Source organism: Tachypleus tridentatus, chromosome 1 (genome assembly GCF_004210375.1).
Source record: "Tachypleus tridentatus isolate NWPU-2018 chromosome 1, ASM421037v1, whole genome shotgun sequence".
NCBI lineage: Eukaryota > Metazoa > Arthropoda > Merostomata > Xiphosura > Limulidae > Tachypleus > Tachypleus tridentatus.
The window spans coordinates 87,965,225-87,983,976 of record NC_134825.1 but is presented as its reverse complement, the minus strand read 5'-3'; the positions used below and the strand labels follow the sequence as shown (position 1 = coordinate 87,983,976).

The following is an 18,752-nucleotide window of genomic DNA, read 5'->3' as shown; positions in this document are numbered from 1 at the left end:
AATGTTTCCTGTAAGGAAAGACAAACAGGATAGTAGGAAGCAATCAGTGTTTTGATGTTATACAAAATAGAGCAAAACCTCGACAGTTCCATTGTATCAGAGTGGCCATTTTATGCATGTGTAGGCAAATTGGGTGGAGAACCCTTCTGTTTATGACCATGTCATTTTCCTTACTTTCCTTTTTCGAGGGAGGTCTATCGACCTCCATAGATCCTGCCTTGGGTCAATTGGACAGGTCTTTGCCGTTAGAAGGGAATTCCAGAGACTGAAGATGTGAATAGATGATTGTTTTGCATCTTGAGGTGAAAGAAGATGTGTCCAAGGAAATGCCTGTACCTGGAACCAAAGGATGTGGTTTGGTGGAATGTATATAAAACACAGAGATAGGTGGTGAAGTTGATGCAACAACTTTTTTAACCATTGAGTCAAAAGACTTTTCACTTGTTTGGAGAATGATTCCTAAGGAGGAACAGAGAGATGTCTGCACTACCACAGTTGTTGTGGAATGAAGTGCAGCAGCATACGTCCGAGATAAGATGGTGGACAGCAATTCTGGAGCCTCAGGATAGGTAAATGTTATGAATCGTTTTCAAACACTGTACCTCTTTCTTCCAATCATTTAGGGCAAGAACGAAAGAGGAACAGGTGAGAGCCATTGCAATTGATGCAATGAGGGTCCATTTCACACTCATAGACATCATTGTCCTTGCCACTGCAATGAGCACATATGAAGGAACCATGAAATGATGTCTTTGAGTGACCAAACCGTTGACACTGGAAACAAAGAGGGTTTGGAATGTATGGCCGTAATTTGCAAATAAGATAACCTGCCTTGATGGTGGCAGGCAGACATGGTGACATAAATGTCAGAATGAGGACACTGGTCAGCACCATAATTCCATCTTTGTGAGTGGATATATGCCTCACCGTAGAAACTCATTGGGTGAAGAAACCAGTGAGAATCTCCGACTTTGGAATGTTCTTCAAATCCCTCTCAACAAAAATCTTTGAGATGAATTCAAAGTAGCATGAAATGCAACATCAGTAGGTATATCCCTAATTGCCTTTGAATGCAAGGGGAGTTTGTTGTGTTGAGATTTGGATGTTTCTACCAATATGTCACCAGAGCAAAGCTTTTTTACTGACTTTGAGAGCCAACAAGTCCTTCTTGTCCCTTCTGAATGAAAAAGGGAGACATTTGTCCTAAAGGTTTGTCTGAAAGAGAATATAGTATAAGAAAATGAGGTACAACAGGTGTTACAGATATTGAAGATTGCTGCTCAGAATCTTCAAGGCATGATCGTTTACCTATGAACTGTTTTTTCACTATTTAAGTTTTTATTTGGAGGATCCATAATAAAAAAAAAGAATGTTTCAGCACCCACTGACCCCATCCACCATGGAGCCCTATGAGGGGATGCACTACAATGTCAAACAAGGACACTGCAGCAATGCCAGGGTTTTGTGAGCACAATACCCAAACACTAACATCAGATACAATGTCCACAACACCTGTTGAGAACATCCAACACTGGTACTTGGTTGACCCTAGCCCGAGTGGACCAGCCAATTGACCCAAGGGGGGCCATCCCAAGGCTGCCCATCTTCAGGAATTCAAGGCCAAAGTGGTGTGTTATGGTTGGACCCCTCAACAACCAGGATCCTCTCCTCCCCTTCACGGGTCACCACTCACAGCAAACACATGGGTGGATGTTTGGATCCCAGAGGAGGTAAACTGAAAGAACAGAACCTTTCCTGGGAGGGCCCCTCACCACGTACAGGAATCCACACCGAGGGGCCCATCTGTGTGGATTTTGAGAAAAAGAAAAAGGTATTTAAGGTTCAAATTGCAACTGTGGTAGCCCACAAAGTAGCATAAGTGAATTATTCAATGATACTATTGAGAAATGAGTAAAGAAATAATTTGTATTGTAAACTGGATTCAAAAGTAATTGAATCCTCCAAATTAGACTTTTGATACAAAAAAGAATTTAGAGTCAGATAAAACTGTTTTATCCTATAGGGTAAAATAGTTTTGCACACACATTTGGCTTGTTTCAGATATATTATTTTAAAAGAGATGGATTTGTGCTCTCCATTTATGGTTGATATTTAACCCCAAAAAGACAGAAACCTACTGTAGAATAATTGTCATCCAACTTGTATGCTATTACTGAAACCTTGATAGTAAAGTTACACTTCATGTTGGATTATATAATAGTATTTACTGTCATTTTGTTTATTGCTTATGAAATTGTCATGCTATGTACATTCAAATGTATTAAAGTGTTGAGATTGTTTAAATACTACTTTTAAACAGTTTCAGTACTTTTAGTCTTTGGTGAAAAATTCCAGGTCTGCAAAATATAATAATTACTCTGACAGTGATAAAAGAACAGTAACATTTTCTTTTAAACAATACTTAACCATTAAAAAAAATAATTATTGAACATAATTTGAGCTCTAGATATAGTTATATCAACAATATAATAATATCAGTATTACAACTTGTTTGCAAAGGTTGTAGTTAATTGACAAAGAAATTTACTCACAGTTAAAAGAGTTAAACAAAGCTAACTTAACACCTTCCACATATTACAATGGTTACTAAGCAAATAAGTGTTGTTACTCATGGTTTGAAAATAGTTTAGATTAGATGTGTATATTCAGCAATATAAATATAATTTTCTTAGTATATATTTTTGCATAAATTTTAAATCCTTATGTCTAAGAGGAAAGCTTAAAGACTTCCAAACACACCCCTCTGTAAAGTTCCTGGCCTAAATAATGCACTGTTACTAATATTTGTAGCATGTAAGCAATACACCCCTAGGCTAGTGTAGCCTTGTGGTTGCACTGTGAATTCAGGACTATGTATTTAATATCTGGTGCCACAAAACATATTAGCCCTTTCAACTTTAAGGGCTTTATCATTTCATTGCTAATAACAGGGAGTTATTTTACTTAGAATAAATGAATGTAGTTTCATGTTGCAGTTCAAAACCATTCTAGAAAGACAAAGTAATTTAGATTTATTGATTTTGTTTGGTTGTTACAAGGTCAGTCAAATTGACCAAGCTTCTCTAGAGATTGGGTAGATAAAATAACAATATAAAGTGTAACTGAAAACAAACATCTGAAACATATTTAGGAAGTTTAAGAAATTATGAAAATGAAATTTGAGATTTTTTGTGAAAGATAATGTTTAAAGAAAGTTTACCAAATTTTACAAGATATACATACTAAATTAAAAGTTAGTAGTATCAAAATTATAAAGACTGAAAGAGTGCAAAGAGGACACATGGTCTGTCAAATGGATCAAGCCAGTGTTGAGTGTTAAACAATGTATTAACAAAATATTCTAAGACTTATAAAGCAGTTGTCATCCTAAGTCACAGTCAATCACAACAAAAAATTAAGCTCGACTCAAAACTTTAAATACCATGTATGAAAAACTACTCAAGATCACAAAATTCACATGCAATGAGCAAGTACATGAATAGATATTTACAGTCTTGGATATATAGCATTTCAGAGAAGTTGCAAGGCTTAAATTAGAGCATGCAATTAAGGGATAATCAATATTTCAAGTATTTCATTCTGTTGAAAGACATGTATCAGTCTCACTACTGAATAGAAATCTAGTACAGGTGATATAAGAAATATTTCCTTTACAAGTAATAAAAATAATATTAATTTCTAATTAAGCGAAATGTGTGCTATTTATAAACAATATATAGTACCTTTAACTGAAGATAATGGGAATTTAAATCATGAACTCTCACAAATCGGTCCAACCCACAAGATGCAACAATGGGTTTTAGTTGGTGACAAGTAATACATCGAATACTCCCAGCAACTCCTCTGTAAACATGAGCCAGAGATTTCTTTCTTAAGTCAATAAGGGCCATTCTTCCTCTTGTATTTCCTGCAACCACATTACTGAAAAAGTAAAGTAATTTATGTGATACTTAGAACTTCCTTAATAATGTTCACTCACATGTTAAAAATCAGAGTTGAATATTAGGATATATTTAGTAATTAATAAACTTGGAATAAAAATGAATATAAAAAAACTTGATTTATAAAAAACCATGACCAAAGTCAAACAAATGATCTTTTCTATGGCACAAAACTATGCACATTAACTCTTTCAGCATAGACTCAGTCCCACTGACCAACTCTGTAACCATTTTGTGCTTGTTACAGTTTTCATGAGTTTTTACATGTGCAAAACATCAACTTTTTTAAATTAAGATTATTTTAGTAATGTGTTTCTCATGCCTTCCTTTTTTGTTGTTGTCAACTTTCCAACATGCAAAATAATTTTGTTTTAAGATTTAAGATAATTTTATGAATCAAAATTTTGAAATTTCACATGTAAAATATATATATATTACAAATAATTATCAAAATAAATTTTCTTAAAAAATGTTTGTTATTTTCACTATCAAATCTTTGTAAAGGTTCTGCCAATCTGACCAATCTTGTAACAAATATAAAAATTCATTTTTTCATTCTAGACTGACTACAAATTATAGCATGAAAAACACATTTAGTCTAAATAACTTAAAACTAATATTTATTATACATTATTATATATTATTATTATTATTATATTGATCTTTCAGCTGTGCCTGGCTAACATAAAAGAAGTTCCAATGACACAGCTCATGAGCACTAGTTATATCCAAGAATATAAGACTGGCCTTTACAAAGTAACCTGTTTTGACTGTGTTCAACTAGACCAGTATCTTGTAAAATAGTCATTTCAGTTACAAGGTATTATATGTATGTATGTTATTACTGTTTACAAATAATTTATTAAACAAAGAACAAAAAAAGAAGTAAAACATTATTCTCATTGATAAACCTCAAATTTCACACATTGAGAATGCAAAGGTTTTTCAGGCTTTATATACACATTGTGAAATAATCAAAAATTATAATTTACTATATGAATACCATAGAATCCCACTAATTTTCAAGCTTAGTAACTAAGTTGTATTTGGGACTTAAAACACATGAAAATGAGCTCATTAAAGTCCTAAATTACCACTTGCAATCCAGCATGAAAGAAATAGTTTGCCACCCAAATACTTAAGAGGCTGAGAAAGCCACCAGAGGACATTCCAAGCCTTTGATTGGTTATTCACATGTCTCATAAAAGTTGGTATATGTTCCTAAAATGGGTAGGACCACTGTATTTGATTTAGTAAACATAGGAGTATCTCAGCAAATAGAAAAGATACAAGGTTCTTATTCTATATTAATTTTTTCAATATATATAATTTGAGTTCCTATTTTGTAAGAAACTAAGGAATATGCATTTGACATCACAATTTGAACCAAAGCTGCACCTGACATACCACCTTGCACACAAAACTTAATATTTAGGAAGTTTTAATTTTTTTAATATTTACTTTAGAAGTTAAGAAATTAACTAACGTATAATACTAAACTTTGAATTATAGTTTGATACCAAATTTATTGACAATTTTATAATTAGTAGTTCAATAAAACATGGAATTTAGCACTCTTAAATTTACTGTTTGACTACAGGAAAACATCATACAACTTTTAAGATCAAAAAATTGCTATAAAGTAAAAGGCTTAATTAGAGCACGAAAATAAATAGTAAAATTTAGCTAAATAAAAACATGCAAAAGCTTCTAGTTATAAAAGCTTTAACATAATAATAAACTTTCTAGTCAGTTAGAAAATTCTATACCTAACGTTTTTATAGCATTACCCAACACAATTATTGCAAACTGATTTATCTAAAACTTGCAGCCTTATAAATAAGTTAATGGCTTTAAATTTTCAGAATTTTTTTTTTCTTCATCATTTCTATTTAAAAGAAAAACTTGCATTAAATTAATAGAAATTTAGTTTTTGCTTTTGGTATCTAATTGGTTGCTCCACAGGTCAGAGGAACCTAAACATTAATGATTGTTATCAGATAAAAAGTTGGAATTATCATGCTAAACCAGTTTTTGTTTAACACTTCTTTCAGATGCTGAAAGTAATACTTAAAAATGTTCTCACTACAAGCTGTACATATGCCAGTATAAACAAGAAAAAGGGTAAGATATTTACAACTGTTATTACTGTGTTCTACTACATAAACATAATGTACTCTAACTTACTTTGCTGAATGAGGCACTGCCAAGGCAGTAACAGGATATTCATCAAATTCAACTGTTAAAACAGGACGTCTCTGTGGAGTTAAAGGATCATAAATGTGAATCTGAAAAGAATAAAAAATTTGAATTAAATTAGAAAAATTTTGCTAACTTTCTGGAAAATACATGAACAAATTAATTTCATATAACTTGCACAAACCTGTATTTAATTTGTAAAATGGACTTCACACATTAGATTTTAATTGTTACATTAAAAATTTCAAGTTTTTGGTGATAAGAACAGTGATTCTATGGAGAAAAACATTAAAGTAAAAACATAATGAAAAAACTGAAAGAAAAAGTAAAAAATATGAGAATGTGTTTGCTATTGTTTCATAAAATATATTGAAAAACAGATTGATAATGAATGTAAATTCATTTTAAAATTTTTACTAAACACTAGTAATCTTTTGAAACTTTAAACCATAGATCTCTAAAACTTCCATTAGTAATTGTTACATGAGTTAATGTATTATTCTTTACAGCAAAGAGAGGCTTGATTGATTGATTGATTTAGTGTTTTAGGGCACAAAGCACCGAGGCTATCTGCGCCAGACATTCGGTAAAAATGTAAAAAAAAATAAAAAAATAAACAAATAAATAAATGTGGTAATAGACATAAATGGAAATGAAGGTAAAACAAAAAAGTATAAAACCAATGTTGACACCTAGTCTACAATGTTAAGATAGAAAGCAGAGTATAAGAAGTTGTAAGGTATTTACTCTAGCAAAAAGGTAATGATCATAACTCGCCAGGAAGACTAATAGGTAAGTTCAAGAACCACCGTCAGTCACCTGAAGTTGGCCTTTCCAGTCCTGGTTCCAGGTTATGTGTCAATATGGCCAGTACTAAAACATTAAGTAGTAAGTGTGAAAAGATATGCAGCAAAAGTATAATAACAACTCGCCAAGACGACTAACGAGTAGTTCAAACGGATAGTTCAAACAGTAGCGTTAGTCACCTGAAGTTGGCCTTTCCATTCCTGGTTGTCGAGTTATTTAATGTTCTGGCCATTGTCCAATGTCAAATTAAAGAAGAGAGATTAAAACTGTAAAAAGGAACCACAATTAAAAAGGTGTAATGAATAAATATGCAACACTTAAATGAGATTAAAAAGATTAATGGCCATTAAAAAATTAAAAACATTATCAAGGTGGACAGAGTCACCATCACCAATAACTCTGTCCAATGTTACAGACTGACCCTGGGAAAAAATATGTTTAAAATACTGCCATCATTGAGAATTGTAACGATGGCAAGAAAGTAAAACTTGGCTGATAGTGATTTGAGTGTTACACAAACTACACATTGGTGCATCAGTTCCAGATAAAAGAAAATGATGAGTTAAAAAACTGTGACCAATGCGTAGCCAAGCAAGAACAACTTCCTCCTTCCGAACTTTACGGAAGCTAGATGGCCAAAGTCCAATTTTGGGTTTGATTTGAATAAAGTTTGTTGTCGCTTTGCTCACTCCAAGTGGACTGCCAGCTGGCATGGAGCCAAGCCTTGAAGACAACACCATAGTCCATGTACGGAATAAGCATAGGAGTGATGGTGCTGAAGCAGACATATTTAGCTGCCATGTCTGCAAGCTCGTTCCCGCGAATACCAACATGGCCTGGTATCCAGAAAAACTGGATTGAAGTAGCTGCTAATGAGAAATGGGCCAGTCGGTTTCGAATATCAGCGAGAATAAAATGTGAGCTAATGTGTAGCGATTCCAAGGCAAGTATAGAACTAAGCGAATCAGTATAAATAGTGCAGTTGGAGTACTGCTCAGCTGCAATATGATCCAGGGCAAGAGATATGGCATACAGTTCAGCAGTGAACACAGAAGCTGTAGAAGGGATTCTGCGCACAACTACTGACCCATAGCAAACCATAGCAGAGCCCACTGAATTACCTGATTTGGAACCATCTGTATAAATGGGAACTGAATGATTGTTTGAAAGATATTCATTGAATAAAAGACGGTACTTCCAATCTGGAGTATCTGCCTGTTTTAGGTGACTGAAAGAAAGGTCACATTTGGGGGCTGTAATAAGCCATGGTGGGATGGGCTGACCTGTGGAATCTGCAATGTTATCCAAGGACAAACCCAATTCATCCAATTGCGCCCGGATGCGAAGGCCAAACAGAGCAATGACAGATCGCCTGTTCTGAAAAGTACTGCCCACCGAGGAAGGAAAACACATTTCCAGGTGGGATGCTTTGGTAAGGAATGAAGTTTCGAAGTATATTGTAATGATAGTTGCAAACGGCAAAGGTGTAGAGAAGGTTCATGAGATTCAATGTATATGCTTTGAACTGGAGAGGTTCGGAAAGCCCCAGTGCAGAGTTGAAGTCCTTGGTGATGAATGGGGTCCAGCATCTTTAAGGCGAGGTCTGGCAGAGCCATAGACCATTGATCCATAATCGAGTTTCGATCTAATAAGAGCACAATATACCTTTAATATTGAACAGCGATCTGCCCCCCAACTGGTAGAAGAGAGAACACGGAGGATGTTCAGTGCTCTAGTGCATTTGACCAAGCTGCTTTAAGTGTGGTATAAAGGTCAGTTTACGATCAAAGATAAGCCCCAAGAACTTGGTCTCCGGGACCACTGGCAGCAAAACTTCACCGATATGCATTTCAGGATCAGGGTGAATACCCCGTCGACGGCAAAAGTGCATCCATACAGTTTTGGAGAGAGAGAAACTAAAGCCGTTCGCCACAGTCCACTTCCGTACACAATTGAGGGCGGTTTGTAGTTGCCGCTCAATATATCTCATGTTTGACGACTGACATGAGATGTGAAAGTCGTTGACATACAGCCCATTCGCAACAGTGAGAGGGAGTTGTTCAGTGATGGCATTTATCTTTATACTGAAGAGTGTAACACTCAATACACAGCCTTGAAGGACTCCAAGTTCCTATACAAAAGAACGGGAAAGTGTCGAACCCACACGAACTTGGAATCTCCTGTCCATTAAAATTTTTTTAATAAACACGGGTAGATGGCCATGTAACCCATATGTATGGAGGTCTCGTAAAACGCCATACTTCCATGTTGTGTCGTAAGCCTTCTCTATGTCAAAGAATATTGATACAAGATGTTGCCGGTTGAGAAAGGCTTTTCTGATAGATGTTTCAACACGAATTAGGTGGTCTGTGGTGGAGTGCTGTCGACGGAACCCACACTGGGTGGGCGAGAGGAGGTTGTTTGATTCAAGGAACCAAACAAGACGAGCATTAACCATCCTTTCTAATGTCTTACAGAGACAGCTCGTCAAAGCAATTGGACGGTAGTTTGAAGGAATCTTGGGATCTTTCCCTGGCTTAGAGAAAGGTAAAATAATAGCCTGGCGCCAGGCATCAGGAAAAACATTCTCCTGCCAGATCCGGTTGAAAACAATCAGAAGGACATCAAGAGAAGCAGGAGATAGATGGTGCAGCATGTCATAATGAATATCATCGGGTCCAACAGACGTACTGGCAGACCAATGAAGGGCCATTTTTAGTTCCACCAGGGTAAAGGAACAATTATAGTCAAAGAAACAGTCAGTTCGAAAGGAAAGAAATGATCGCTCTGCCCGAGTCTTGATGGCCAGGAAGGTGGAGGAACAAGCAGAAGTGCTAGATACCTGGCAAAAGCTTTCACCTAGAATGTTAGCGATGTTCCGAACATCAGTCACCTCCTGGTTATCAGAGAGTAAGATCGAGAGGGGGGACAGAATTGTAGTGCCCATTAACCTTTCGAATCCTGTCCCTTATGATCTGGGAACTGGTGGTAGAAGATATGCTGGTTGTGAACTTAATCCAAGATTCCTTCTGGCTTTGACGTCTTACCCACCTAGCATGTGCACGGGCCAGTTGGAAAGCAACCCGGTTTGAAAGTGTGGGATATCTACGAAAAGTATCCCAGACCCGCATTTGAGCCTTCCGTGCTAAGTGGCAAGCAGGATTCCACCACGGACGAGGATATTGTGGAAAACGTGTCGAGGTTTTAGGAATACACTGAGCAGCTGCATGTGTAATACAGTCAGTTACCGCTGCTACACAGTCGTCTATTGATGGCTGATTTACGATGGCAGGATCAAGTTCTGCGAGAGCAGTGAAAGTGGACCAGTCTGCCTGATCCAGCTTCCACCGGGGCACACAGGAAGGGTGGCATCGACCACAGCCAGTCTCTCTCAAAAGGATCGGAAAATGATCACTGCCTAGTGGATTACTATCAACCCTCCATGAAAAATGGGAGAATAATGAGCAAAGTGAGAGATCAATAGCGGTAAAGGACTGACTAGATGCATGAAAGTAAGTGGAAGAACCAGTGTTGAAAAGAGAAAGATTGTGATCAGAGAGCATCCGCTCTACAGATCGGCCCCTCCCATCAATAATAGCACTTCCCCAGAGGGGATGATGTCCATTAAAATCCCCTAGGATTAGAAATGGAGATGGCAACTGTTCAACAAGAGCATCAAGATCTGATTGATCATATGTCTCTCCAGGACGGATGGCTACAGCCTCCAAGGGTGTGTTGAGTGACAAAGACAGGGTGGGCACGTGTTGATCAACCAACAGTGCCACCCCTCCATGTACTCGACCATCACACAACCTGTCATTTCTGTACAGAGAAAACTACCGAATGGAGACAGTATCAGCAGTTTTGAGAAATGTTTCTTGTAAAGAAAGACAAACAGGATGGTAGGAAGCAATCAGCGTTTTGATATCATCCAGATTAGAGCGTAAACCTCGACAGTTCCATTGTATCAAAGTGGCCATTTTTAAGAATGAGTAGGTGAAGTGGCTAGAGAACCCTTCAGTTTACGACCACGTCTTTTTTCTTTACTGTCTTTAGTCAGAGGAGGTCTATCAACCTCCATGGATCCTGCTCTGCGTCGGGTGGGCAGGTTTTTGTTATTGGAAGGGGAATCCAGTGACTGAGGACGCGAACGAATAATTGTTTTGTCTCTTGTGGTGGGAGAAAAAGATGTATCAGAAGAAATGTCTGTATTTGAAACTGAAGGACGTGGATCTTGAGGTTTGTTGGAAGGTATGGGTGTGGAAGTCGATTCATCAACCTTTTTAACCACGGAGGTCAAAAGGCTTTTCATTTGTTTTGAAAACGATTCTCTTGGAGGCACAGAGAGATCTGTCTGCACTCCCACTGTAGTTGTGGAATGAAGTGCAGCAGCATATATCCGAGATGGAGTTGTGGACAGCAATTTCCGAGCCTCAGGATAACTAATGTTATGTGTCGTTTTCAAACGCTGCACCTCTTTTTCCTCCAACCATTTTGGGCAAGAATGAAAGTAAGAGGGGTGAGAACCATTGCAGTTTACGCAATGTGGGTTCATGTCACAGTCATAGGCATTGTGGTCCTTGCCTCCACAACGAGCACATATCAGGGAACCACGACAAGATGTCTTTGAGTGGCCGAATCTCTGACATTGGAAACATCGAAGAGGGTTTGGTATGTATGGCCAAACCCTGCAAATGAGATAACCTGCCTTGATGGTGGCAGGTGCGGCGTGGTGAAGTAAATGTTAAAACGAGGGTATTTGTTGGCAGTGTAACTCCATCTTTGCGAATGGAGATGCGCCTCACTGCAGAAACTCCTTGAGTGGAGAGACCAGCGAGAATCTCTGACTCAAGAACGTTCTTCAAATCCCTTTCAACAATAACTCCTCGTGAAGAATTCAAGGTAGCATGGGGTGTAACCTCAATAGGTATATCCCCAATTGCCTTTGAATTCAAGAGGAGTTCACTGTGTTGGGATGTGGATGTTTCAACCAATATGTCACCAGATCAAAGTTTCTTTACTGACTTTGGAGAGCCAGCAAGTCCCTCTAGTCCCTTTTGAATAAAAAAAGGGGACATTTGCCCTAAAGGTTTTTCCAAAAGAGAATGTAATATAAGAAAATGAGGTACGTGTGTTACTGATGTTGAAGATTGCTGTTCTGAGTATTCAAGGCGTGGTTGCTTACCCATTGACTGTTTTTTTACAATTTTATTTAAATTTTTTAGAGGATCCATTGGAAAAAGAAAACATTTCGGTACCCACTGACCCCACCCACCATGGAGCCCTACAAGGGGATGCACTACAAAGTCATGCAAGGACAATGCAGCAACGCCAGGGTTTTGTGAGCACTATTCCCAAACACCAGCATCAGGCACAATGTCCACAACACTCGTTGAGAACTTCCAACACTGGTACTTGGTTGACTCTAGCCCAAGTGGACCAGCCGATTGACCCAAGGGGGGCCACCCAAAGGCCGCCCGTCTACAGGAATTCGAGGCCAAAGTGGTGTGTTAGGGTTGGACCCCTCAACCACCAGGATCCTCTCGTCCCCTTCACGGGTCGCCACGCACGGCAAACACGTGGGTGGATGTTTAGATCCCAGAGAAGGTAACCAGAAAGAACAGAACCTTCCCTGGGAGGTTCCCTCACCACGTACAGGAATCCACACCGAGGGGCAAAGAGAGGCATGATGAAGTGTAGGAACTTTAAAGATACCCAGAAGAGGAGGAAAGTACATATAACATGCATACATGAAACAAGATAAAAAGGACATAAGGCAGAGGAAATTTGAAACTATTAACAAACATCTTTCATGAGACTACAAAAGAAAAAAAGTGGTGTAGCAGAGTAATGGTGGTGAAGGTAGGAACAAAATTTGGCAAGTTTCATTTGTGTCTATACTCTACAAGTGAAATGCAATAAGAAAAAATAAGAGTATCTGGACAACATGATGTAGAGCATACCAAGAGAAGGGTTATTTAGAATGAAGCTGATCTAAATTGAACAGAATTGAGATAGCTATGAGAGGCTGCATGGTGGACATGCTGTGGACAAGTAAATAATGGAAGAAGGCAAAGCATCATACAAATGGTTTAGGCACATGATTTGGCTATAACCAATACATTTTACCAGAAAGGAGAAAAACACCTAACATACAGAAATAAGAATGTTAGGAGTTACAAAAGTCATTGGAAAGACCAAAGGACAAACAATTTACTGAGAGAGTGTCAAGAAATGAGGAAATGCAGTTGGCCGATTGGTTATTTAGTGTTTTATGGCACAAAGTTACTAGACTATCTGTGCCTAATACGTAAAAATTACAAATTAAAATATAATTATTGAAATTTGTAAAAAGGATTCATGTTAAAACAAAACAAAGTCCAAATTTTCATTTAAAAACTTAAATAGAATTAAAAAGGACAATGGTCCTCAAAAAATTAAAAGCATTAAGGTGGACAGTGTCACCATCATTGTTGAAACTGTCTAGCATCAGGGTAAACCTGTAGATAAAACATGTATAAAATGATGCTATCATTCAGAGTAATAATGATGGTACAATAACATGTGGGCTATTGTGACTTGAGTGTCGCACAGACCACACATTGGTGCACAAGTCCCAGATAAAAAAAAAATGAGTTAAAACTGACCAAAGCATAGTCTTGTTAGGACAACTTTTCTATCATTACGGAAACAAGACAGCCAAAGTCCAGGAAAGGGCTTTGTCTGGAAAAGCTTGTTATTACATAACTCACTCCAAGTTGATTGCCAACTAGAAAGGAGCCAAACCTTGAATACAGGACCATAGCCCATATATAGAATAGACACAGTATTAATAGCACCAGAGTAAACAGACTTAGTTGTGGCATCAGCAAGTTCATTCCTGCAAATACCAACATGGCCTGTTATCCAGAAGAACTGGATAAAAGAAGATGTTAAAAGAAAAATGAGCCAATCAGTTTTGAATATTGGTGAGAACTAACATGAAGCAATTCCAGAGCCAGTAGAGAGCTAAGCAAGTTAGTATAAATAGTACAATTCAAATACTGCTTAGCTTCTATGTGACCCAGGACAAAAGAAGCACAACTTCACTCACATGGAGTTCAGGATTGGGATTAACATCCTGCTGTTGGTAAAACATGCATGCAAGCAGTTTTACAGAGACTAAGTTAAAACCATTTGCTGTGGTCCACTTCAATAAACAATTGAGGGCAGTTTGTAACTGCTGCTCAATAAACCTCATATTCAACAACTGACATGTGTCATAGTCATCAACACCGAACCTGTTTATAACAGTAAGAGGGAGTTGTTCAGTGATGGCACTAATCTCTACACTGAAAAATATGACACTCCAGCCAAGTTCCTGTAGGAAAGAACGGGAAAATGTCAAACCCACATGAACTTGAAACTGACTACACATTAAACAATTTAATAAAAATGGGCAAATGGACATGCAACCCACATGAATGGATGTCTCACAAAATATCATACCTCCACATGGTATCATAAACCTTCAAGAACAAAGAATACGCGCACAGAATGTTGTCACTTAAGAAACACTTCTCTGATCAATGTTTCAAATCAATTCAGATGAAGCTCTGTCTTTGGAATCCATACGGAGTTGGCAAGATGAGGTTGTTTGATTCAACAAATTAAACGTGATGAGCATTAACCATCCTCTAAGTTCTTACAGAGACAATTTGTCACAGCAAGTGGACAGTAGTTTGGAGGAATCTTGGGGTCCTTCTCAGGCTTAGAATAAGGTAGGACAACAGCCTGGACAAAACCATGGAGCCATGCATCAGGAAAAGCATTATCCTGCCAGATCTGGTTAAAAACAAAATAATAGCAAAAGAAGCAGGAGAGAGAGAGAGAAAGAGAACAAAAGATGGCACTGAAGAAGAGCAAGCTTCAGCTCTACCAGTGTAAAGAGACAATCAGCCTGAAATTATCTGATGGTTAACAAGGTGAAGGATGAATCAGAAGTTCTAGATACCCAGCAAATGCTTTTTCTGAGAGTAATGGCAAAGCTATGGGCATCAGCAACTTCCTGGTCATCAGAAAGCAAGATCAAAAGGGGGACAATTATATTGCCCACTGACCTATTGAATCTTGTCCCATATAACTTTGGAATTAGTGATAGGAGAGATGCTGGTTGTGAAATTAATCACAAAATTCCTTCTGGCTTTAATGTCTTACCTGCCAAGCAAGTACATGGGCCTGCTGAAAAGTGATGTGATTCAAAAATTTGGGATACCTAGAAATGGTATTCTTGGCTCATTGGAGCTTCTGGCACATGTGGCAGGCAGGATTCCATCATGGACAAAAATGCCATGGGAAAACATGTCAAGGTTTTAAGAATGCATTAAACAGCTGCCTAAATACTACAATCAATCACTGCTGCCATGCAGAATCAGGTTCCAAGAGAGCAGTAAAAGAGGACCAGTTAGCTTGGTCCAGCATCCACTGAGGCACAGAGGTCAGATGGCATTGACCATGGCTAATCTCTCTCAAAATAAGAAAATAATCACTTTCCTGAAGGAGAGCAGACAGAGATCAATAGCAGTAAAAACTGACTGTCATAATGAAATAAGTATAGGAACCAATAATGAAGAGAGAAAGGCCATGATCTGAAAGCATATGCTCCATGGAGAGACCCTTTCCATCAATATCAGCACCTCCCCAGAGGGGATTATGTCCATTAAAGTCCACCAGGAGTAAAAAGGGAAATGGCAACTGTTCAAAGAAAGCATCAAGATCTGATTGATCATATGTTTCTCCAGGAGATAGAGAGCAAACAGTGATGGTTCAACCAAAGGAAACAAACAAACATCTATAGCTACAGCCTCCAAGGGTATGTTAAGTGGCAAAAAGAGAGTGAGTACATGCTGAATGAACAGCAGTGCCATCCCTTCATCCATCACACAACCTGTCATTTCTCCACAAAGAAAACTGCTGAAGGGTGACTATTGGCAAATTTTAGAAATGTTTCCTGTAAGAAAAGACACAGGATGACAGGAATCAATCAGAATCTTGATATTATCTCAACTAGAATGGAAGTCGACTGTATCAATGTTGTCAGTTTTATCTACATGGAGAACTGAGCTAAAAGCCCTTCTGTTTTCAACCAGACTTTTTTCTTTACTTTATTTGAAGAAGGTCTATCAACCTCCATTGATCCTGTCCTGGGTCAATGGAGCAAGTCTGTCATTGGAAAAATATTCCAGAGACTGAGGGCATGAATGAATAATCGTTCTGCATCTCAGGGCTGGAAAAGAAGATAGATCTGAGAAAACACCCAAATCTTGAACCAAAGAAAGTGAATCTAGGGATCTGCTGGAAGGAATGGTAGGGACAGAGATGGTTGTTGATGTTGAATCAACTTTCTTAACCATGGAGGGCAAAATACTGGTTTGAAAATGATTCATTTGGAACCATGGAGAGATCTGTCTGCACTCCTATTGTAGTAGTGGAATGGAAAACAGCAGCACGAAAAACTCATGGAAAACTGAGGGCATGAATGAATAATCGTTCTGCATCTCAGGGCTGGAAAAGAAGATAGATCTGAGGAAACACCCAAATCTTGAACCAAAGAAAGTGAATCTAGGGATCTGCTGGAAGGAATGGTAGGGACAGAGATGGTTGTTGATGTTGAATCAACTTTCTTAACCATGGAGGGCAAAATACTGGTTTGAAAATGATTCATTTGGAACCATGGAGAGATCTGTCTGCACTCCTATTGTAGTAGTGGAATGGAAAACAGCAGCATAAGTCCAAGATGTTACTTTTGAGTTTCAGGGTGAGAAATGTTGTGATCCATTTAAATGCTGCATGTTTTTATTCCATCCATCTAGGGCATAAATGAACGTAAGTTGGGCGAGAGCCACTACAATTAGTACAATGAAGGTCCATTACACACTCGAGCATCATGGTCCTTGCCACCACAATAAACACACATCAAGGAACCACAACTTAATGTTTTTGAGTAACTAAACTGCAGATAGATGGAAATATCTGAGTTTGTTTTGCATTTTACACAAAGCTGCTCAAGGGCTATCTGCACACATCTGAGAAGGTTTGGAATATATGGCCATACTCTGCATTTTAGATAACCTGCCTTGATGATGGGAGGTGGGTGTGGTGATGTAAATATCAAAATTAGGCCACTGGTTGGCATCATAATTCCATCTTTGCCAGTGGAGATATGCCTCACTGCAGAAACTCCTTGGGTGGAGAAACCAGTAAGGATCTCCGACTTGGGGATACTCTTAAAATCCCTTTCAACAATAACTCCTCGTGACAAATTCAAAGTAGCATGGGGAGTAACTTCAGTGGGTATATCCCCGATGGCCTTTCAATGAAAAAGTTTGCTATGTTTTGGAGTGGATGTTTCCATCAAGATGTCCCCAGAATGTAACTTTTTGACTGACTCTGGAGAACCAGCAAGTCCGTCTAGTCTCTTCTGAATAAAAACGAAGATTTTGCAATAAATATTTGTCTGGTAAAGAATGTAATCAGAAAATGAGGTACAGTTGTTAAAAAAGTTGAATATTGCTGTTCAGAATCTTCAAGACATGGTCGTTTACCTATGGTCTGTTTTTTCACTATTTTATTTTTATTTGGGGAATCCATAATAAAGAAAAGAATTTTTGATACCCACTGACCCCACCCACCATGGAGCCCTATGAGGGAAGGCACTACAATGTCAAAGGACACTGCAGCAATGCCAGATCTTCATAAGCACTATACCCAAACGTCAGCATCAGACGCAATGTCCACCACAACACCCGCCAAGAACATCCAACACTGGTACTCACTTGGTCCTAGCCCATGTGGACCAGCTGTTTGACTCTGGGGGGGGGAAAACTACCTCAAGGCTACCCATTTACAGGAATTCAATGCCAAAGTGGTGTATTAGGGTTGGACCCTTCAACCACCAGGATCCTCTTCTCCCCTTCACAGGTTGCTACACATGATAAACACGTGGGTGGATGTTTAGATCCAAAAGGAGGTAAACTTTGGGAACAGAACCTTCTTTGGGAGGTCCCTTCACCATGTACAGGAATTCACAATGAGGGGGAGGAAATACAAACATGAAAGTAAAGTTTAAGAGGTGGCTGCAAAACAATGAAAAGGAGGATCCATAGACATACACAATACTTAAAAAAAAAAAAAAAAGAGACAAAAAAGCAGCGGTTATTACCAAAGAGAGGTTGTATGCAGGGCTGGCACAAAGAGATGGAAACCTGTGTGCTGACTAGTCAAAGTCAAGAAAAGAAGAGAAACAGATACGAGTGGATTTTATTAAGGACTATAATGGTAAGGTGATTGGCACATGTCAGATATCAAAAAAAAAAAAAAATACAGCATGCTTCAAACATCTATTAAGTGAAGAGAATCCAGAAAAAATAAAGAACCAAGGAATAAAGGAAATGGAATTTGTGAAAACAAATTGTGAAAGCAGCAGGCCCAGATGATATACCTATTACAACCCTTATGATATGGAAGTTAGGCAGCTAGATGCTATGCATTAAATGTTGCATTGACAGAAAGGAAGATGCCCAGAAAGAGTATCATAGGGCTAAAAAAATGATAACATGCTACACTACAATAACTAGTAAGACAATGTTGCTGTATGATACAATGAAGCTTTTCAGAAAGAGTTGTGGGTATGATATTGAAAGCAGAGATAGAAATGGGGCAGAATAGTTTGGGGTTCATGCTTGACAGGTATTTGTAAAGTCAACAGAAATTGTCATATTCGCAATGAGACTGATACAAAAGTTC

General features: G+C 38.1%; 1 protein-coding gene across 1 annotated transcript in view; it reads right to left on the bottom strand.

Moving 5' to 3' along the window:
• The window catches only part of l(2)k09848 (WD repeat domain 74 lethal (2) k09848), a 44,538-nt gene that overhangs the window by 12,553 nt on the left and 13,233 nt on the right, over positions 1–18,752 (bottom strand). The window contains exons 7-8 of the mRNA XM_076510134.1: positions 6,150–6,250; positions 3,744–3,942 (exon numbers count right to left, since the gene is read on the bottom strand). Of these exons, the coding sequence (XP_076366249.1) occupies positions 3,744–3,942; positions 6,150–6,250 (300 nt within the window). The remainder of the gene's footprint in view (positions 1–3,743; positions 3,943–6,149; positions 6,251–18,752) is intronic.